The sequence below is a fragment of the Saimiri boliviensis genome, chromosome 10 (assembly GCF_048565385.1).
Source record: "Saimiri boliviensis isolate mSaiBol1 chromosome 10, mSaiBol1.pri, whole genome shotgun sequence".
NCBI lineage: Eukaryota > Metazoa > Chordata > Mammalia > Primates > Cebidae > Saimiri > Saimiri boliviensis.
Genome location: NC_133458.1, coordinates 118,964,839 through 118,987,482, shown reverse-complemented (window position 1 = coordinate 118,987,482; position 22,644 = coordinate 118,964,839). Strand labels below are relative to the sequence as shown.

The window sequence follows — 22,644 nt, the reverse complement described above, 5'->3', positions numbered from 1 at the left end:
CCATAACCATCTCTCTTGGGCCTTTTAATTTATAATTAAAACAGTCATAGCCTTACTATTAGTACTACAAATTCCTATCATCCTTTTTTTAAAAAAAATCAATATGAAAATACATATCAAGAACCAGAGATGCTATGCCTGAGATAATTCCAAAAGAAAAATTAAAAACAAAGCAAAAGCTAAATGTTATTTTCTGAAAGAACATTACGAGAAACTAACCTCTCCCTCTTTTGGGTAACAAAGAAATAATAAATTAGCCAGCAAGAGAAATATATTTGGCCAGTCCTTCAGTGAGATAATGATGGATATCTGAAGTTAAGTGGAGAAAAGCAGGAGACATGAACACCGTGTATACACCAATCACAATTAAACAATGCCTACCTGTGGACAGAGACTGGAAGGAAATATGTGAGATGAAAATAATTGTGGTAAAGTGTTAAGTCGTAGGTCATTATTCCTTCTTAAAACTTTTTTTCAACAAAATGCTATGCTATAATTTCAGAAATTCGTAAAAGCTATTCTCAGATTAGGCACATTCATCAAAATGATGATTTCTTCACTAATCTTAGAGTCATTTATTAGGAAAACTCTCTGACTCATACTTGAGTGACTGGAGAGAAAGGAGGGAGTAAGCTTTGCTTCTGAACAACCAGTCAAGATATTACAGTGGCGTGAGGGGCCTCAGAGGTAAACAGGAAAAGGCAAAGTTCATCCAGGCCACTTTGGGCTGACTCTGGGTGGCAAGTGCCTGGCTGCTCAGGGAAATCACATGGCTGATCACTCCTTGCTGACAAGAGCTGGTGTGAACAGCACTGCAGCCCAGATGTGCTCCCGACAGGGTGCTAAAGTCACTTGAGACCAGAGTGTCAACATGGTTATTGCTGTGATACTTTCTCCTCTGCAGGGGGATGGAGAAGGAAAAAAAAGGAGGGAGCACGCAAACTTTGGGCTTTGCCCTTCTATGGCATATACCGCTCACGACGTGAATGATCGGAACTGTCATGACCTAGATTCCTGATAAACACAGGCAGGAAATGGGAAATTCGTGAGAATGTCAATTCCCACTTTAATTTCACGAAAGCTGCCTGGGAGGGGGTGGGAGGAATTAATTCTCTGAGCTGCATGTCTGTGTTAAAGGGTGCTATCGCTTGTAATGGGTTTTATTGATGTCTCTGGCTTGCTGCTGTTGAGTCATTGGTGAAGGTCAGCTCTTAAGCACTTGGAGCAGGGAGGCGGCAGAGCCGGGAGCAATGGCACCTCTCGGGCTAACACTCCAGAAGCTGCCACCTGTCCACACTGTCCATGAGGGATACGGCGCCAGGTGGTGGTGGAGTAGACTGTCACTGATCCGTGTCCCCCTCAGGGCCTTCTTGCCTCCACACACCACAACCCTCACTTAGACATAGGAAGCTCCAAGGCTTTGTTGCTCATGACCAAAGCTCTTTTATTCCTCTGGATTTAATGCAGTGAAAAATGACATCCAGAAGCAGCTTCTCTCCGTTCTCTGCTGTTGCTGATGCCTGCTTGTCCCCTTGTCATGTGGAGGAAGCCTGATTTCTAGAGAGAGTGGAGGCAGAGGACATTGAACATCCTTCCATGCCTTGAGGCTCCTGACCCTGTACTCAACACTCTGGCCCTGGGACAGAAGACAAGGCATGCTGAGTCAGTGGATGCTCAGAAAAATGGTTTCTGGGGTTTGGGGACTGCCATCTCCCATGGGTCCAGTGAGGAACTGACTGATCACAAGAGTAGAGTTTTATGCAACATGTTTTCAGTGTACAGTGTTGGCTGCCAATCCTTACGCTGTTTGAGGGTAACTCACTGCCTTTGGCCATTTTGCTAGCATTCACTTAACTATATTGGTTCTCTGTCTCTCCAGGTCATCACAAGAGCAAAGCATTTTGATAAAAGACACAGGATATAGCTTGACATGTGTGTGGGTGTTAAATATGGTCATAGACATAGCAGTAGATTTGAGAACTATAGCGTATTGCTGCTCAGATATCTATGAATTTGGATTTCTATTTTAGAAGGCAAAAAGCACTCATTCATGTAGTATATAACAGAGGAGATTACCATCTTTACGCAGCTATAACTCTGGCCCCAATCTATCTTAGCAGCATAACTGGCCAATAGTTCTCCAATCCATACTCTTCTCCCCATTCCCATCCATCCTATAGTCTAAATTCAATGTTTCCCAATCAAAGGATGCTTTTCACATGAGCAAAGGCCCCTGTCCCTTTTCAGATTGTTTCTTCCTCTTGGAAAGTCTTCTCCTCACTTCTCTGCCAGGCCAATTCCTTTTCAAAAGCTAGATCCGATGCCATTTCCTGCATCAGCCTTTCTCAGCTCTCCCAGGCTCCCTCTCTGTTTAATTTTTTTGAGCAGAGACATATATAAATCTTATCTACCGGATACCTAGGGTCAGGGGCCAGGTCATATTTATCTTTGGATTCCTGGCACCTAGCACAAATGAGATGCATGATACATTGCTGAATGAATGAATGATGAAGTAAATGTGAATAAAGGGCTTTTTGGCTAACACTAGCATTTTCAAACTGATGTTAGGACATCAGCTTCAGTAGAATATGCTTCTTATTTCAGGTTTAAGCATCACACTGGAAGAACAAACATTTAATTCTGGCAAATAGGAAGATAGAAGCTTCTTTTAAACCAAATATACACCTATCTGAATCAATGGATCTGGTGAGATCTTCACTCTGGTGATTCATGTTGACTACTGAACTAAAAGCCCCAAATCCAGTGGGACAAGTACCGAGAATGCCCACCTTAAAGCACACAGCCACAATCAGCTTATTTTTATACATTATAGAGTTTGAATTTAGAATTCTTAATCCTTGTAAATCAAAACCTTCCAACTGAATTTCCATCTACTCATGACAATTCTTTTCAAGTCTCAATCAGACATTTTCTGGTACCTCTGTGAACAACCCAGCATTTCTTGTCTCCATAAAAATGTGCCTGCTGCACTGACCTCTGTTAAACATAGCAGACTCTAAGCTCCAGAAAGGCCTCCCGCTACCCCATTTACATCCTATGCTCAGAGCTCATCCTATTTCAGGCACTCCCATGCTGACTGAGTAGATGGCTGACTACGTGAACAAATGCCTCTGCAGTAGACACCTCAAGGGAAAAGACCAATTTTCTTCTTTAGGTTCCCAGGGCCCTGCTGGGAACATCAGCAGAGATTGAGTGGGTGAGAGAATGATCAGTTACTAACACTCTGCCATTAACAGAGTATCTCCTTTATGGATGCCAGTGGCTCAGTTTGCCTTTCTCGATGATTAAGTTAACCATGGGTCTCCTGGCACAAAATGTCAAAACTCCACAGGTGGAAAAACTGTCCAAAGAGCCAGTAATTTGCCTTGGTTGTTGCCCACCCGCTGTGCACTGACAGACCTCTTATGAACACATTTTGGTCGATTCTCTTTAGGCAGTAGGTCCCCCTTTCCTACCCAGAAGTCCCAGAGGTAGAGAGGAGGGCACCTCTGGAGTACTGGGAAAAGGGGTGTGGTTTGGGGGGTTGAGCAGGTGAAACTGTGGCTTTCCTTCTCTTTTGATGTTTTGCTTGATGACATGGTATATATGAACACTATTAACATTGCAAGACAAGTAAATTCCATGTATATGCTAATTAAAGGGACAGGCTGCTTGAATTCTGCTACTCTCATCCCTCATGGCAGACTGGAAGAGCCCAGAGTAGCTAGAACATATGGGCCAGTGAGTCCCAGGAAGCAGCCTCTATTTGCAGTCTTATTTATATCTGTTTACAGCAATGTACCCTATCCATCCATCATCCTCCGGCTGTCCATCCATCATCCATCTATCCATCATCATCCATCCTCTGTTTATAGTGTCATGACAATATGTGAAAAATAAAGGAAGGCCAAATATACTACCTTATATGTTCAAATGAAATCAACTCCACACCTGATACACTGGTGACTCTCATTTTTTTTCTTGGTTAGCCAGGCTAGAAGTTTATCAATTTTATTCTTCTTTTCAAAGTACCAGCTTTTGGTTCTGTTGATTTTCTGCTGTTTTCAGTATTATTGTTTTCTACTCTAAATTTTGTTATTTCTTTTCTTCTGCTTGCTTTAAGCTTATGTTGCTCTCCTTTGTTAATGTCCTAAGGTGGAAACTTCATTGATTTTAGTTCTTTCTTCTTTTCTAATGTAGTCATTCAATGCTATAAATTTCCCTCTAAGCACTGCCTTCACTGCATCCCACACATTTTGGTAAGCTGGATTTTCATTTTATTTAGTTTAAAACATTTTGTAATTTCTCTTGAGAATTCTTCCTGGAACTGTGGGTTATTTAGAAGTGTGTTGTTAAACTTCCAAATATTTGGGGAATTTTCCAGCTATCTTTCTGCTATTGATTTCTAGTTTAATTCCACTGTGATCTGAGAATATACTTTGTATAACTGCTATTCTTTAAATGTTTAAAGACATGTTTTATGGTCCAAAATGTGGTCTATCTTGGTGAATGTCTCCTTTGAACTTATGAAGGATGTGTATTCTGCTGCTGCTGAGTGGATTATTCTATTAATGTCAATGAGATCAAGGTGATTCATGGTGCTGTTCAGGTCATCAATATTCTTCTTGATTTTCTGTCTGCTTGATCTATTGATTACTGACCAAGGGATGTTGAAGTCTCTAATATATGAATAATAATGAACTTGTCTATTTCTCCTTTCTGTTCTAACAGTTTCATAACTCATGTATTTTGATATCTTCACCTTAAGTTTTGGACATGTTAAGGATGATCATTTATGTATTTTGATATCTTTATGTAAAGTTTATACATATTAAGGATTATTATGTCTTTTTAGATATCTGACTTTCCACATTCCATGGTGATGGTTTGCTTGCAACCTCAGTTCTAGGATAGGTCCAAGAAAAGTTGTTGATACTCACTGCGCTCCACTTCTTCTTATTCTAAGGATGGGAGTGCAACTCTCAAGCTCTTTACATATGGGGGCTGAAACAGGAAATCTCTCCATACCTATTTTACATAATTCCCCCTGTCTTTATTCAGCACACTTGAATTCTGGCAGTTGCTATTTTTCCAGGTACACCCTTTCTGGTCTTCTCTGGGTTGCAGACCCCTGTTACTGCCAATTTCTCCACACTGTTTCCAGCTCAGCCGCAAGTGTTACGTAACTGTGGGGATCTCTTTAGCTGAAGCTGAGCAGAACCAGTGCTCTCTGAGATTGTGGAGAGAATACCTGACATGTGCAGCATATGGTAATCCCGGCTGGTGTTGAAGAAAGTCTGCCCCACAAGAGGCAAACCATGAAAACTGGAGATTTGCTGCTATAGCTAAGAATGCTTCTCTGATGTGCTGAGCTATAGAATCTCTCTCTCCCCACAGCATGGAGAAGAGATAAATGGGAAACCCCGTTGGTGCTGTGAAACAGATAGCCCACAGACCCTGGCCTCTTGGCCATGCCCTGCCAATCAAATGCATCACATGACAGTGCTGTGATGGGCTCAACAAAGTGGGCATGACCATGGACTTCAGGTGAGTTATACTTATAGAACTTAAGAAGAAAAAGGTTTGCAATCAGCTTCTTCAGCTGCATCCCCTGCCCTCTGCCTTCCTGAACAGGATTTTCATAGTACTTTTATTTTTCCTTAACCATAGATAGGACCATCCTCCAAAGAACTGGATTCCCTTTTGCCTTATAAGATTAGAAATTACAGAGTGGAAACTATTTTAACTGATTGGTAAATTAGGTTGTGTATCATTTTGGTGTCCCTCTTAGATACTAACACTGGAAATAAAAATGCAACCTATTGATCTATGTGACATTTCTTGGTACCAGATTATCTGGGTGCCCCAAATAATCTGAATACTTCTGTTCAGGAATGGTCTAGATCACAAGATGCCAAGAGGCACGAACAAAGAACTGGCTCCCTGATGGCCTCTCCAAGGACAAGTACTTCTAGCAGGCAAAAGAAACTCATTTATCTTTTCAAATAATGCCCCCTCGGGTGCCCTCCGTAATGAAATGATAATGGAATGGTTGGCAAACCAGGAGGAGTTGGTGAAAGGAGTATTGTAGTATGAAGTGGGATTAAGTAATACACACCTCTGGGGAAGTTTTGTCCTTTCATCTGAGTTGGATCTATTTCACAGCCTACTCTCCATGAGGCTGAAGGGTATCAGGGCTTTAAAGTTTTCTAAGATTCTTTGAGTCAGCTGCTCTCTGCCTGTCCCAGGCTTCATTGAGATCCCAGAGACGAGATTAAGGGCATGATTACAACAGGAGAAAATGAAAGATACTGGGGTGGAAATTGGAGAAGAGAGAAATAAACGTAAATGGTGGAGGTTAGGAGAGGCCCAGGGAATGGATGGATGAACAGAGGAGGCTTAAGAGAGGACAAGGTGGCAATAGTGAGGGCAATTTTTGGGGCTGGAAGTAGACAGGAACTGAGAGACTGGAAGAGATAGTGGGTGTCAGAAAAGGGGTCAGAAAGAGAAAGAATAAGGGTAAGAGACGTAAAAGTAATCAGGACGGGAAACAGGAGAGCTGAATAAGAGATGTGTGACTGAACACACACACACACACACACACACACACACACACCCACCCACCCCACTGCTATAAAGGAGGGCTGGGCTGGCTGCAGTTGCTGACTGCATCAGGCAAATAGAGCTATTTGCAATAATTTGGAAATCATACCTTGTTTTGTTTAAGGGCACCTTTCTCTTTCATATGAGGGCAGTCCTTTCCCGTCACCACAGCTTTGATATCTGCCACCGGCACTGCAATTCATAAAAGAAAATGCAAGTAACTACACCATGTGAAAGCTTCGATGTCAATAAAGAAGCAAGGCTAAGCCCTGGGTCTGCTACTGTGGTTGCCATTCCCAGAAAAAGAGAAGAGTGTCGAAAAGAGGAAGAGAAGCCAGGTAGTGTCCCAGGACTAGAAACTAAAATATATCTTATATTTGGGTAAAAAGCATCCCTGGGGAGAAAGAGCTTGCTTGTAAGCAGAATTTGGTTCATTGAAACAAAGAACTAAAAAAAGCAAGCATCACAGTACCATTTGAAGTGATGGCATTAGAAACAGCAGTAGAAATAACAGTGACTGTAGTAACAACAGTGATGCTAACACTGATATTAACGAGGGCTTCTGTGTGACAAGAGCAATGCTGAGTGCTTTACATACATCAGTGTCTCTTGCTACAACATTTGCATCTATTTAGTTTCTGAGTTTTTGGATAATGAGAGAAAGCAGCTTTATCTCAAAAAATTTATCCAGTATAAACAGTTCTGAACTTTCCCTCTCCAAAATCTCTTTCTCTGCCATCTCATTAATTCAGTAAAACAGGTTTATTATCCTTATCCTTGTTGTTAGCCTTTTGTTGTCTGTTTCTAAAACTAAACTCAATTAAATAAAGGGAGAATTCCTTTCTGATACAGGATTCTGCAAATAATGCAGATAGACAAAATGATGTTATTTCATGTCTTACTCTGGAGTTGGAGGAAGGTAAGAAAAGATACGGAAGGGTTTGTGCACTTAAAACTTTTGTTAAGATCAGCTGAAACAGGCTGGGAACAGCCAGTGGCTCGTGCCTGTAATCCTAGCATTTTGAGAGGCTGAGGGAGGAGAGCTGCTTCAGCCAGAACTTTTGGAAGAGACTGGGCAACATAGGGAGACTCTGTCTCTATAAAAAATAACATGAAAATAAAAGAAAAATAGATCAACTGAAAGAAAGAAAGTAGCAGGATGGTTTGGAACCTTAATTTAAAATAATGCAAAGTCATCTGTCCCTCTTCAATCCCTAATTCTCCAGCCCTATATGGGTTTATGAATCAAGGTATGCATACTGACTAGTGTGGCTTTACCAAGAATTTGGGATGTGCAGGAATCCCAAGTACTCAATTCCTTAGACTTAATGATGAAGATGATGAGAGATTTCATAGTAAAAGCTCACATCCTTTTATTGGGAAACTGGGTTGTGAAGGTGAGAGAAAACGATAAAATTACAGAATACCTAGAATATTAAAACAATAAACAAGAAGAACTCAAATGCTAACATTTTCCAGGTACCCTAAAATTACTAAGATCTTGGTCCATATCTGCTGACACTCCCAGTCCTCTCTGTAACCCTAAGAAGAGTGGGGCTGAGATGAGTCCTCCAGCAATCTCTGTAGGTTCCCCTGCCCATATCTCACCACATCTTGCAATCTGATTCTGGACCCTTTTGGCAGACATTACTCATGTTTATGAATAGCTGTCTCTTCTTTCCTTCTGGCCACATAGAAAACTACATTTCCCAGCAAACTTTGCAGTTGGGTCATGTGACTAATTTCAGCCAATGAAATGTGAAAGGAAATCCTTCTTTTCTAGGTTGAGGCCCTCCATTCTGTCTTCCCCTGCTGCAGAAACTCAAGGAGCCACCTGTTCCATCCAGATGGCACAGGAGAGGCCCAGGGAATGGATGGATGAGCAGAGGAGGCTCAAGGGAGGACAAGGTGACAATAGTCAGAGGGTAATTCCTAGGGTTGGAAATAGGAAGTGAGAGAATGGAAGACATGGTGGGCACTGATCTGTGTTCCTGAGTGACTGTATGGAGCAGTCCTTTGCCAACCTGTGTACGTTGTGTAATGTGAGTGAGAAATAAGCTTTTGTTGTGCAAGCCATGGAGATTTTGGGGTTGTTCTTGCAGCATAAGGTAGCAATTCAGCCCCTTCTGACTGACCTCAGACCTCTTCTCTGCCTCCTTGCCTGACCCTGTTAGGACTGGCATCTTCCTGTGGGTGGTCCCTATGATTCCTGAACCTACCTTTGACCCTGAACAATGACTTCAATTCTTTTCAAATCCATTTTTATAACCAAGAACTGGCCTTGTTTCCCTCAGTAGCTGATCTGACTGCCTAATCCCTACCCTAGGAAGGGACATTTGGATACTCTGGGAAGTTGGTTAACTTTTCAATGGAAAACCCACCATTGAAGTGAATGTGATATAGTCAGCAAACTCACTCTAAAACACATTCTCAAGATTCAAATAGAGTTTGAGTCACAAGTGCCTTGTAGAAAGGTTTTTTGTTACAGTAGACAACATGGTCCATGAACTAGAGAGAATGTCTACAATCTACACTTGGTAAATTACCCTGAGCTTTGGAAACCTATCGTATGGAATGGGACAAAAGTAATAGCATCGTCTGTCCTAGGGGCGGTCTTCAGAATCTCTAATAGAAATGTTTCCAAGGAGAAGAGGCACTTTTTCACTAGGTTTTGTGGAAGCACATTTAAAAATATATATATGCATTGTCCCTTGTCCTAGAGACCAGCTGCTGTATCATTCATAGGATTATGACTAAAAAGAAAACAAAAAGTTCTAAAAATACAGTGTAGCTTTTAAAGGTTGCTTTTTGCATAGTTTGTCTCTAGATGCACCAGAAGATTAGGCATTGGAAAGGCTCAAAAACTGACCTCTCTATTCTCATGAGCAGAAAAAGAGGGATTAGACTCCTATCTCCTGAATCTATTCTCTAAGGAGGCCACAGGGGCCTCCTGATGACTTCAAAGCCAGGCTAGCATTTTGATGAGGCCTTTTGTGTAGAAGCAAGATAAAGAAGTGGGGTCCAGATAATATGAGAATTAGGAGGGTCACCAGTAAAGAATGCACCCTCCTGCCACACATACCCCCTGAGCATGGCCTCATTTCTTTCAATGCTTTTTAAAGTTTGAGCTAGGTTGAGATCATCTTGATTCAACAGTCCTATTTTACAGCTGGGAAGACTAAGCCTAAAGTGAGGAAATCAATTGTGCAATGACACACAGCTATGCTAGTAGGAAAAAAGAGCTAGGTTTAGTTCTCTTTCTTCCATCCCATGCTTCCTTGCTAGGCCCATGATATCTCCCTATGTTTGTAAGGTGCCAGTCCCCCAAATCATGCTGAGCACAGCCCCAAACATGATTATCACTTCAGATATTCAGGAAACTCTTTGATCGCTAATACCTGTGGAAGGAAGTTTAATTGTGATTTTAAACAAAAATACGACTGAAAAAGTAAATGTGGCCACCCATGATGAAAATAGTTTCAGCTTTCATCACTGGGATCCAAGTTGAGGCAGAAACAATTCAGAGGAAGTAGCTAGTAAACCTTGAGCACTTGCTGTGTGGACAGCTCCACAGTAGAAGCTCCTGTGGGGAGAGATATGGAGAAGGTACAGGTTGATCTCAGGATAGTTGCATGAAGAATCTGATCTCTTTGGCCTAGCTGATCAGCCACATGGCATGGAATGGTGATGAGAGAGGTGCCTTTGAAATCAGAGTGCCAGTGTTTGAATTCTATATCCACCAACTGCCTCTACTACTTTGGGCTTAAATTCTCAGAGCCTCAGCTTCCTTGTCTGCAATGTGTAACTCTAACATTATCTATCCCATATGGTTGCTCTGAGAGTTAAATCCTGTTGCTGGAGCTGAGATCATTGTTGGCTTTTAATCTAGGCAGTACACAGTAGTGGGTGAAAATCTGGGCCATGCAGTTAGACGGTTACATTCAGATCTTTGCTCTACTATTTACTAATCTTATGACTTTGAACAAGTTACTTAATCTTTCTGTATCTCAGTTTCCTTTCTGTAAAATAAGGACAATATTATCTACCACTTTAGGTTGTTGAGAATAATTTATGTAAAGCCCTTAGCACAGGGCCTGCAATATAGTAAGCACTCAATAAATGTCATTTGCAATTATTACTATTATCAATAATCAGAGTGAATTCTTTCTGTAGATGGAGGGACCTTAATTATTTGCTGTGCTTTGGTGACCCAGATTGCCCATGATGCCTCCCTGTGTGGCTGCTCTCCTCATGCACTGGATCAGGCTTAATCTCAGCATGGGAGGGGGTGAGCTAGTGCTTTCCTCCCTGCCCCCTCTGATGTGGAAGTGAGGAACGCTGGCCTAGATTCTTTCAAAGGGAAGCAGTGAGGAACCCAGGGCATGGCGGAAAGCAATGGGGTCCTATGTTTTTTGGGGGCAATGACAACTCATAAGTCAGCTTGGGAGGGACATGGGGAGAGAGAGGATATAAGGAGATAATCAATTTTCAAAGGCCAAATTTCCTGGCAAAGTAAAAGAGTATAAGAAGAAAGATTTCCTAAAGCTTTGGAGAAGAAAACCAAGAAGAGGCCCTCAATCCTCAAATGCACTATTTGTATTAAGAAAACTCCATTATACTATTTGATTTTTCAAGAGGTCAGTATTCAGCACTGATTAACTCAAGGGGCACAAGACCACTCAGCCTTGGTCTCAAGAGAGGACAATGGTATGTGGCAAGAGCAATGACACTGAACATTAATTAAAGGCACAGCTCATTTTTCCAATGGAATGAGGTTTCTGACTTATTTTAAGAGTTCCAAAAGGGTGACTTTTGCTCCAGGCAGAATGCAGAATTGGAATTAAATGCAAACCAAGGTGGCAGGCCTGCAGCAGCAAACTTCAGCCTCCTAGGCTGGGCTTTTTCGTCTCAGGCACATTATTGCTTCATTTCAATTCATTAAATTAGTATACCCTTTTCTCTAGCACGTATGTGCAGAAGGATACAATCTTACTAATACACACATGCACACACACACACTCTCTCTCTCTTTCTCTCTCACACACACACACACAGACACACACACACTCTCTCTCTGTCTCTCTCTCACACACACACACACACCCCTCCCACAAGGTGTGGATAAATACTTGTACGGATAAATAGATCCTCAAAAGTATGCATTCTTAGTTCATCTTGCAATGGTTAAACTGTTTTTGGAGCAGCTCTTTGGAACTCCATTTCAGAGGAAAGGGGTTGCTAAGAGTTTTGGAGGCGTGGTCAGGAGGGACTGCCATAACCCCCTCAAGAATCAGCCTCGCTCAGTGGTCACTGCGAAAAGTTGTATGGAGATTTGCAGCTCTGGTCTTGCTCTCCTGCACTCATCCTGGCAAGCCATCTCTCCCTGGCATCAGCACCTCTGGTTCAAAGTTAGTTATTTTCACCCTGGAGTCTTGGGGGTGAGGGTCTTAGCAGAGCTGGGGGGCATCAGCTTGTGGGCAAGCCCAGGAACTGCCCCTATACCAGGCTCTGCTGCTGTGGCTGCCAATTTCCCAGGTAGCTGGCCAGTTAGCATGGGGGTGCTGTGCTAACAACTGGCAAACCTGTTGGTCAAGTGCCTATCTTTGGGTTGAGAAGTGATGACATCCCTATAAACATGGGGCTAAACACTATGTCCAGTTAGGGGAGAGCAGATTCACTGGACCATACGGGGGGTCAAGCAGTGTTTGCTCTGTCCTGACCACTTTGCCCCTTGTGACAGGTTAAGAATGGGGCTGTGAGGACCTCCTACGGAGCTGCTGTTTACTTCAGCTAGTAACAACCTCTAACTCTTTCTGTTTAACCACTGCAGAGCAGTGATGTGGACATTGCTGGCCTCTGATCGGTTCCTAGTTCTCAAGGGAGTTTACACCAGTGAGCTAATAGCAAATGCAGAAAAATGAAGACACTGGTGTGAGTTTTTCAGAGAGCTAATTTAGTTTAGCAGAAGGGGCTGTCTTTTTTCTAAGATTAGGTCCTTCTTACATTTTTTTTTTTTTTTTTTTTTTTTTTTTTTTTTTTTTGTAATCAAGGGTCCTTTCTTTTATGAAAGGGTTGTGGCATTAAACTTTAGTTAAATTTTATTTTTTAATATCCTTTTTTTTTTTTTTTGGCCCAAGTTAAAAGTTAGCAACACACTATTAATTTACTTAAACTTTTTTTTTTTTTTAAATTGTTAGTGAAAGGCATGTTTGGGGAATCACAGTTCTCAAACTTGTGCATGTGAGAACTGCCTGGAACATCTGTTAAAAGAGGGATGGCCAGTCCCCACCCCTTGAGTTTCTGATTCAGCAGGACTGGGAGTGGGGTCAGAATGTGCATTGTTAAGAGGTTCCTAGGTAATACTGCTGCTGTTCTGGGGACCACGTTTAGAGAATCACTGGTCTAGCTTGCCCAAGGTGGGGTGGGGAAAGCTTGAACTGTGAAGGGAGGGTCCTCATTTACAAGTGGAAGCTCAGGACATCCCTAACTCCTGCCCCAGGGTAAGGGGTCACAGACAGTGTCCCAGACTCTCTGAAGCAGTGTATTTCAGATTTCTTTCTCTAACCCATGACTAAGGGAGCCAATAATGTAGGCTGGGAAGAAAGTTCTCCTATGAAAGAAAACAAGATTGCTTTCTGAATTAAATGACACTACAAAGACCACACTCTCCCAATTTTAAGCTGGAGAAAGAGAATGTTCCAGGCTGTCTGCCTGAGATGTCAGCACAGAGTCTGAATGTGTCAGGAAATTTCCCACTCATGAGTTTTTTTCACCTTCAATGACCATGAGCTGTAAGGAAGGTAATCCAGATTTGACTTTCATGGGCCAGAGGGTGACAGGACAGAAGGTGTGAGAATCTGGGTAAGGAGTCTGTCAGGGACACGCTTATCTACAAGGTCAAGGTAACTTTTAAAGGTCATTTAAAAGTGCTCTGAATGTTTTCTCCCTCTTGGATTTTTCTATGTGGGATATCCTCCGAGGCTACATTCATTTTATCTAATTTCTCCTCTAAATTAATTTATTACCCTTGTGTATTTCAATGTTCCTATAATACTCGTTTAATTTGTATGGTGAACACTGTTAAAATAACCGGCACCTGGCTCCGTGTGGGGCTAAAAGAATCCTGCACACTACTGTCTCTTCAAAAGCATACATGTTAAAACAGACAACATGCAGAAAAAGCCAAAAAACATACAAGAGAAATACTTAGCAAACAGTAGAGGTAACTGATCATCAATTTTCAAAGTGTCCAAGTTACTTCTTGGGGTTAAACTAGCTATATTCAGATCTGCTATTAACTCTGTGTCATAACTATGGGACACACTAAATCATAATGAATATATGTTGTAGGGGTCAGGCATATAAGCGATTAAAATAAGAAATTATTTTGCATTTTCAGAAAAAGACAACGGACTCTCGTTTGTACTGTTTTTGCTCCTTGACACAGCACCTGGATAAATAATGTAAAAAGTGGATGTTTGAACCCCAAGTTTACATCTACCTTTGCATCCATTTCACATGCTCCCCTGTTCCGTTCCAAATCCCAAGTCCACCCAGGTCTTGTACTTGATGAGATGGCTTAGGCCAAGACTTAGAACCAGATGAGATGTGTTCAAAGGGCTTACTTAGGCTGATGGTTTTGCTGCATGGTATACTGCGACTAGGAAACAACCAACTGACTGAAACTCAGGTCTCTGCCAAGGGGAGCTACTTACGTTTGTCCTGCAAGGAATCGTGGGGCACTTCTCCCTGAGGACTCTCTTCTAAATCTCCGTAATGCAGGACTTTGTGATTCGGCGAAAGCCGACAGTACCAAAACTTGTCTGAGAGAAAAAACACAAGTTGACAAGGTAAGTGATTCTGGTTTCTAAAAATACTAGCCTAGTTATTTCTTAATACTCTTCCCTGGAAGAAAAAGCAGTTCTAAACTCAAGATTTTAAGTCCTGAGGAAGAATAAATTCCAGGGCCCTGGGCAGTAAGTTCCCTTTTGATTTGGATAGTTATCACCAGTCCTGCTTGTTATGGATTTGGTAACCATTAGTTAAGTCATCCAACCCTTCAATCTCAACAGCAATAGATTGTACGAGGTGGCAGTTTCCAGAGGGTGTTTTATCACTAATGATAACCACCATAGGAACTGCTCCGTATTGATTCAGGCCTGACGGAAGAGGGAGGGAGATACAGACAAAACCAGATTTCTCAGAATGCTTCTGCTTACCCTTTCTTCTCTTAGAATTTTAGATTGTTGAGACAGTTGTATCCAAGGCCATATTTTAGTTGATACAACAAAACCCTACCCTAGGCTACCATACACACATTAACCATGAGCAAATCGTTAGGATATTGGTGGTACACATGGTAGGTGTGATTCACAAGGAAATCATCTAAATAATTCAGGGATTTAGCCAAAGAATGGGGACATGCACAATCATTCTTCTCTCTAATTCCTAGAATTTACTTCTCTGAATAGGCATGACCAGGGGATTAGGGTCACTGTCATAAACAACTTCCTCAGCTTTACCGCCTCAATCTCTCAAAAGTAACAAGACATTTTGAGTAAGTCTAGGAGGCAGGAAGAAAGAGGCAAAGAGCACTTTTTATAGATTAGGGACTTGAACTTGGCCAGCAATGCTTGCACATCTCTCAAGGCTCTGTTTAGATGCTGTCACCTCCAGGAAGCCCTCTTTGATCCCTGCAGACAAAGGGCCATTCCTCATCCTCTGAGCTTCTCTAAAAATCTTTGTACCACCCATCTGGCTTGGAGCACTATTGGAGCCTACATGTTAACACCTTAGTATTTCCCTTTATCTGCCACAGACCCTAGGTAAGCCACTTGCCCTTGAGAGTGTATTATGAACAATTAATACTGACAGGAGAAGGAGACTCCAGCCCCGACAGTGTGGAAGAGTCACAGTCTCTCTGATGACCGTCAACTGTCTTCATAATTGCAATGGCCCAATCTCTTAGCACAGCGCCTGACACATAAAAGTTGAACAGTTGGCAGTTGGCATTAGCTAAGCTGATAAACGAAGACCCAAGGGGACCTGATCAAAATACCTAAGGCATGAAGTATGTGTCACCTACAAGCTCCTTTGCGCCACTGTGGTTGATACCCTCTGTGGTCTTGGTCGAGTTACCTCATTACTGTGTCTGAAATATAATTTGTTTTGAAGCCACATTGACTAAAAAGCTCTTCATTATATTTTAAGAAAAGTGGTTTTCTATCTAAAATTGCTGTTAGTGCAAATCCATGCTTTAATTATGATTCTTTTAATAGAAAGTGAAGTTTTAAGAATGGAAGTAAAAGTCACACAATGAACAAAGAAAATGCCCAAATTTGATCCACAAAAGGAGAGTGTCTCTGTGATTCTTATCTTCCTCGTCTTTAAATAGACTTTGAGAATTCTGAAGTGTAGTCAGAATATGGCATTCCATAGATTTAAAGAAATCTGAACTCTGGTGGAAAAAATTGAGTGGGGAAAAAGGCCATTTAATAACCAGGAAAACATCTGAAATTGCTAAATTTCAAAATTATGCTATGTATACACCAAACATGGGTCATTGTTCTGGGAGAGCATTTCAAAAGGAGAAAACAAGTTATTCTCTGAGTAATTCACAGACATTTAAATTAGGCAAATGTGTACTTATGCATTTTTCATGGGGAGAACAACTTTGGGAATTTGACTTGTAACTCACAATAGGAATTGTGAATTGCAGAGTAGGAGGCAATGCTTTCAGAACATCAACAGTGCTCTTGGGGGCTTGTGGGGGCTGCCTCTCTCCACAGGTCCTTTCCTTTGCCCTACATGGTTGTGATTACCAGAAAGTCAGCTGGAGAAATCTGCTCTAAAGCTCTCCTTTCCCTGCTGCATCTAGGTTATATGTTTGACTAAGTGAGCTACTAAAGGGTGATCGAGGCTGGGAAGGAAGACAGTCAGAAGTGGCACTTGGACATGCTGGGCTTATTGTGAGTTAGGTTTTAGCCTGTGCTTTATAGGAATCCCTTGCTTCTCAAGCTGGGGTAAGTAAACTCTAGGGGTCAGCAGTGGGTCTTGAAGCCAAGCCAATTTGTCACAGTCAAACAAGATCAATGACACTCAATCGATTTTGAGGGGAGGAATTAAGAAATCTAACTTGTGCACAGTATAATACAAACATACATTATCATAGGGTAAATTACACAACTTAATATTCATGTGTAAGATATATTGATTTGTAAGACTTCAGAAATTTTGCTGCTTCTACTTTCAGGATAAATTTGTTTATCCAACGAATACTTGCTGGGTGGTTGAGTGTCTACAATGCACACAGCACTCTCTAGGTGTAGCAAAACATCATTAGAATGGAAGGCAGACATGAAAGACAAAGGCAAGGAGCTCAAGGAAAAGGAGCTCCCTCAGTTCTTCATGGCAGCTGCAGAAAGATGTTTCCCATGTCTGGGAAGTAGGAACCGGGACAAATCAGCAAGTCTGGCTATAGTATAGGGAAAACCAGGAATGCAGAAAACTCTTGGGCAACATATTCTTACATTCAGAAGCGATTAGAGAACAGTGGCTATTTATCAGAGATCCAAGAGGCAAAACAGCCAACTTCCTTGCAAAGTTACAGTCGATGTTCGTTTAAAGAAATCCCAAGGGTCTGCAGCAGACAGATTTTCCTCCTTTCCAAAGCTTACATTCCCTTGACTTGCATGACACCATTTTGCCCTGGTTTTCCTCCTACCTCTGGCTAATTATCTTATCCTATACATGTTCATATTCGTCTGCCTACTACTAAAATGATAAAAAGCAAAAGATTGGTACATCACAGATATAAGTGATGTGTTCCACTCCCCCCCGCCCCCATCAATTAGAAAGTCTTGGATGGATGACAAAATATTGGTAAAAGGGCTTGAAAAGGACGAGAAACTGGTCTTGTCTCATAATCATATAGGAGGCTACTCAGCCAGTATCTTCCTCAGGATAAAACTGGAGTCCTTAGCTTTGGAAAGCTTAGACGTTGCATACCTCTGTCTCGAAAGGAGAGCTGCTGTAAGGACAGGACCAGCACAGTGCATCAACATGTTTGGTGAGACAACTTTCAGTGTCAGCCACCAGCAGCAGCTTGATTTGCAGCTTCTACTGTGGCAAGAAAAATGTGTATTTTCCTTTCAAAACCCAGCATGATGGGACTTGTTCCTCTATCCCTCTGGGCAATGAAAGAGTGAATTGCGTCACTCAAAGCAATTAGCAGGAAGCAGTGAGAACATTACCAAAGATTGTTTACTAGTATTTAAGGAGAAAATAAGAGTTAATATGGAGGTCTTCCAGTCAATTACTGATGAGAATACATTAACAGCCACTGCTTCATCTCCAAACCCAAAACAAAATATGGGGACAATTTCGTCTTTCAATCTTTTTTTTTTGAGTGTGCGTGTGTGTGTGTGTGTGTGTGTGTGTGTGAAGGATAAGAGGGTGTGTGTGTGTGTGTGAAGGATAAGAGGTAAAAGCTGGTTTCAGAGCTCACAAGCCTGGTAAGAAGGGCTGATTAAAGCTATTCCCAATGTCACATACATTATTATGGAGCTAATAACCACTGTCAACAGTAATTTTTGCAGTACCATCCAACAGAACTTTCTGCAATGATGGAAATTCTCTATATATGTTTTATTCAATACTAAGGAAACAAATTTAAATTTTCTTTGATTTTAAATAACTTAAACAGCCACAGGTAGTTCTGTCAGACAGTGTGGCCCACTGTCCGTCTTCATCATCCAGGCTGAAGATAAGCTTGGGGCTGGTCCCCAGGTCTGTAGGAGAGCCCAGCAAGCTGAGCAATAGCTACCACTGGTGGGTGTGAAATGCCGGCCAGTTCAGTGAGACACAGTGTACGGCAAGAACCAGCCCTGAGACTCAACCGTGGATTCAGGACACATCTTTGTCTTGAGCATAGAGCCCGCTGTCAGCAGCTGGGGGCTGATCCAGGGAGCCCAGAGAGTCCTGTGTTAGGGAGTACAGACTTTTCTAAAAGATGTTTTTAGAACACTTCCATTAGGATTCTGAATTTTCCTAAGGATAACCTAAAATGTCCCAAGTCAGAACAAGGTCGGCTTTCTACCTAAGGTCCAACCTTGCCAAGTCACGAAACAAGAGGAACCCAGCAATGTGTTTAAAGGGAAATGTCATCTTTCAGGCAATGAGACCCAAGTTTTTTTGTTGGTTCAGAAAAGGGAAACAACTATCGATACAGGCGAAGGGCATTCTGCTTTTCAAATCTTCCTCACCTAGCTGAGCTTTCTTGAAAAGGACAGATTGGTGTTTTGATTCTGAATTCTGCCTCCCTGGACATGGCTACTCATAGCAAATGACACAGGAGTCCCCAGATACTTTCCAGGATGATTTGGTCTAACAAGTGCCTTGAAGTCACATCCACCTGAGTTACATACCTGGCCCTATGGGGCCTTGGCCTAATTATAATAACCTCAACAATCCCTGTTTTTCATATGTCTAATATGGTCATAATTATATGAGGAAAGCACACATAAAGTATGCATCCTACATCTTCCAGAATTGCTTCTCAACACAGATTTGTCCTTTCCTGCCCTTCCAGTCAATGGTAGTCCCTCTCGTCCACACTACTGCCCCTCCATCTTTTGGGAATAATGATTATGTATTATTCTGATCTATTGAGAAGTGTCTTTTTTTTTTTTTCCTGAAAATGAACTGGCCTTTCTTCATTTGAAAATATGTATTTATTTATACCTGCCTTTTGGTAACAAACTATTAAAATAAAATTTCAACCACGGATAGAGGAAGGAATGACCTGCTACCCACAACAGGGCAAAATGGTTACCGTGCCTGAACACACCACTTGGCTCTAGATCTTCTGATGGGGCCTCCAGAGCAATGTAAGATACCCCAGCCTTGTTGGCAGGAGTGGTAGGCACGCATTTTGCCCAGCAACGAGTTCCAAGACAAGCCTGTCATGTCAGCACTTAGGGAATGCTGGTCAATGAAACAGACACTGTCCTCCACAAGAGGTTTCATGTTATCACTTCTTCAAATGATTTCCAGTGTTAGCCCTGAACTCTTACCAAAGCTGTTCAATGCAAGTGATTCTGAAAGAACTTCATCTATGAAATACAAGAGAAGTAGGGGGCAGTTCTTAAGCCTATAGATTCTCATGAAGCAAACAGTGGCTGATGTCATCTGGATCTGTGTCTTCACCAAATCTCATGTGGAATTGTAGTCCTCAGTGTTGGAGGTGGGTCCTGGTGGGAAGCGACTGGATCATGGGGGCGGAGTGCTGATGAATGGTTTAGCACCATCCTCCCCTTGGTACTGTGTAGTAATACAGTCCTCATGAGGTCTGGTTGTTTAAAAGTGTGTGGCACCTCCCCTCTCCCCCTCTTCCTCCTACTGTGGCCATGTGAAGCTCCTCACTCTCCCTTTGCCTTCTACCATGATTGGAAGTTTCCTGAGGCCTCCCCAGAAGCAGAAGCCGTGATGCTTCCTGTACAGCCTGCGGAACTGTGAACCAATTAAACCTCTTTTCTTTACAAATTAGCCAGTCTTAGGTATTTCTTTATAGCAATGCAAGAATGGACTAATACAGTGTCCCTAATACAGACAGCATCTGGGGTTTTATCTGAAATCTCTCCTATAGAAGTCCAGGCAACACAGAAGTGAGGCAATTTCCATGCCAAGGATTCCGTGACCAGAGCTTATACTTCGTAGTTGATAAGTATAAGCTCAGGGAGAGAGTAGAGTGATGCAGGCATGTGGCCTCCAATGCCATTCTACCTCCTGTGTTTAGAAATATATATTCTGGTCAGGCGCAGTGGCTCACATCTTTAATCCCAGCACTTTGGGAGGTGAGGCAGGTGGATCACCTGAGGTCAGGAGTTCAAGACCACCCTGGCCAACATGGTGAAACCCCATCTCTACCAAAAACACAAAAATTTGGCAGGCATGGTGGCAGGTGCCTGTAATCTCAGCTCCTTGGGAGGCTGAGGCAGGAGAATTGCTTGAACCTGGGAGGCAGAGGTTGCAGGGAGCAGAGATCGTGCCATTGCACTCCAGCCTGGGTGACAGAGTGAGACTCTGTCTCAAAAAAATAACACACAACATCTATATTCTGAAGCACTACGATCTAAAATTAATAGATTTTAGATCTATTAATCTAAAATCACATCATTAATGAATGTTTGATAATCTGCCAAGCATCAAAGTGCTATAGACGTATAATTTTATTTAACCCTTACGGCTGTTTGACAGAAGAACTAACATCATCCCCATTTGAAAGAGGAAGAAAGAGAAACACAAAGACATTGAGCAGATTGCCCAAGGCTACCCAGCTAAGGAGTAGGGAACAGGGACTTCAACTCAGCTTATTATGTCTTTTGAGATATATTACCTCCCAATTCTAATGTGGTTAGAAGTCTCAGAAACCCAGAACTGTGAATGTCTACATCTGACTATTCCAGTAGCAGCAGAGTTGCACATGAGACAGGTAGGAGGACTGGCAAGTATCAACTCGGGGACCTTCTAGCCAAATGTGGCACAGTTGAGCACTCTCTATTTGTTCCTTCATTTTTCAGTTCTGTGGAACTGTAAGTTCTTCCATATTTTCCTTAAAAAGTTAACTACTTAAATTCACATTCACTCATCTGTGTCCTCCTCATTATCAGACAAGTTTAAAGTGAGTATGGCCCTGGCTCCTGCATTGGGAGTGCCTGCTCCTTAACCTATGATGGCATCAGGCAGGCGGTTGTCCAGCCCAGTCTGAGATCTCACATAGAAGCGCATCTTTCTCGAAGGGATTAAAAATGTCATGCTCTCATTAATCTGTGTAAATCTAAATGGAATGTTTTGATGGGGTGATAGGAAACCAATTTCAGCACAGTCTGCTTTGAATCCCTATTTTTAAGCACAGAACCACTCACCAGATTTCAAATCCATTTACCAAATACCAAAAAGCCTTCCTTTCTGCACTCAGAAAGATGATTTTGTATTAAACACAGATGGTCATGCTCCCTGGGGAGCTCAAGTCATAAATGTATAATCTAGATGCTAATAATTTTTTGTTCAGGAGGTGGTTCATTTTTAGAAAATTGGAAAAATTTACAGATACGGGACTAACATTTTTTAAACAACCACAATAAAAAGCCTGTAATTATTCCATCTAGAAACAGGATTATTCTGACAGAACCTACTCATTTCAACCCGGTCAGGGAAGTCTCATGACGCAGTAGAACAGAGGTTAAATTGGTGCTAGGAGCTAGGTTGTGAAGGCTACTAGCAGGGCAGCAATAGAGACACTGGGTATCTATTTGCCATTTCGCATCCCCAAACGTCTGTGCCCTTTGCCCAATGTCAAGTAAGTAAAAATCTTATAAATCATCTTTATGGGGACAATATATCCTGAACACTGATTTTTCCGAAGGCAATAAAGACATCAGGGCATACAATCGACTCTTTGACTAAATGAGCTCCTGGATCCCGTAATCCTGTCCTCCCACTTTACAGATGAGTACCCGAGGCCTTGAGAAGTTGCATGTCCTTCCTAAAGACACCTAGGTGGTAAATTAAAGAACTGAGAAACCTGGCACCAAGTCCACTCACTGCTTTTTTCCTACACAATCTTGCAGAATAGTAGCTCCCTTTGTTTGTTGTTTCTTGTTGCTACATTCATAATTGTCTCTCTTCCTCACGATAATCTTGGGAGACAGGCATTGCTTTTCCCATTTAAGAAGGGGAAGGTGCCCAAGGTCACACAGCTGGATAGGTGTAGAGGCAAGACCGCACCCTCACTGTCCGGCTCCAGGGCTCTGTCCTTGCCACTGAGCCCTGCGGTCTTCTTGGAACACCGTCTACTCTGACATGGTGCCTGATGCAAGGAATGCAATGAGAGGAGGGCATAAACTCATCCTTCGGTGGCTGAATGGGAGGGAGGAGTTCCCTCTCCCACTGCCCTCACGAATGGAGGCTTTCTCCGTAGCTCAGCCCTTATTATTCTGCCCATTGTCCTCTCCCGAGGCTCAGCCTGAAATTCACTCTAAC

At 42.2% G+C, this 22,644-nt stretch overlaps 1 protein-coding gene across 8 annotated transcripts in view; it reads right to left on the bottom strand.

Moving 5' to 3' along the window:
• Nucleotides 1–22,644, bottom strand: part of ELMO1 (engulfment and cell motility 1) — a 573,930-nt gene that overhangs the window by 9,023 nt on the left and 542,263 nt on the right. For 7 of the 8 annotated variants that reach the window (XM_003930745.4, XM_010341311.3, XM_003930746.4 and 4 more), the window contains 2 exons: nt 14,319–14,426; nt 6,713–6,795 (listed from right to left, as the gene is read on the bottom strand). In XM_003930745.4, the coding sequence (XP_003930794.1) occupies nt 6,713–6,795; nt 14,319–14,426 (191 nt within the window). The remainder of the gene's footprint in view (nt 1–6,712; nt 6,796–14,318; nt 14,427–22,644) is intronic. The other variant, XR_012512236.1, reaches the window with a different exon arrangement.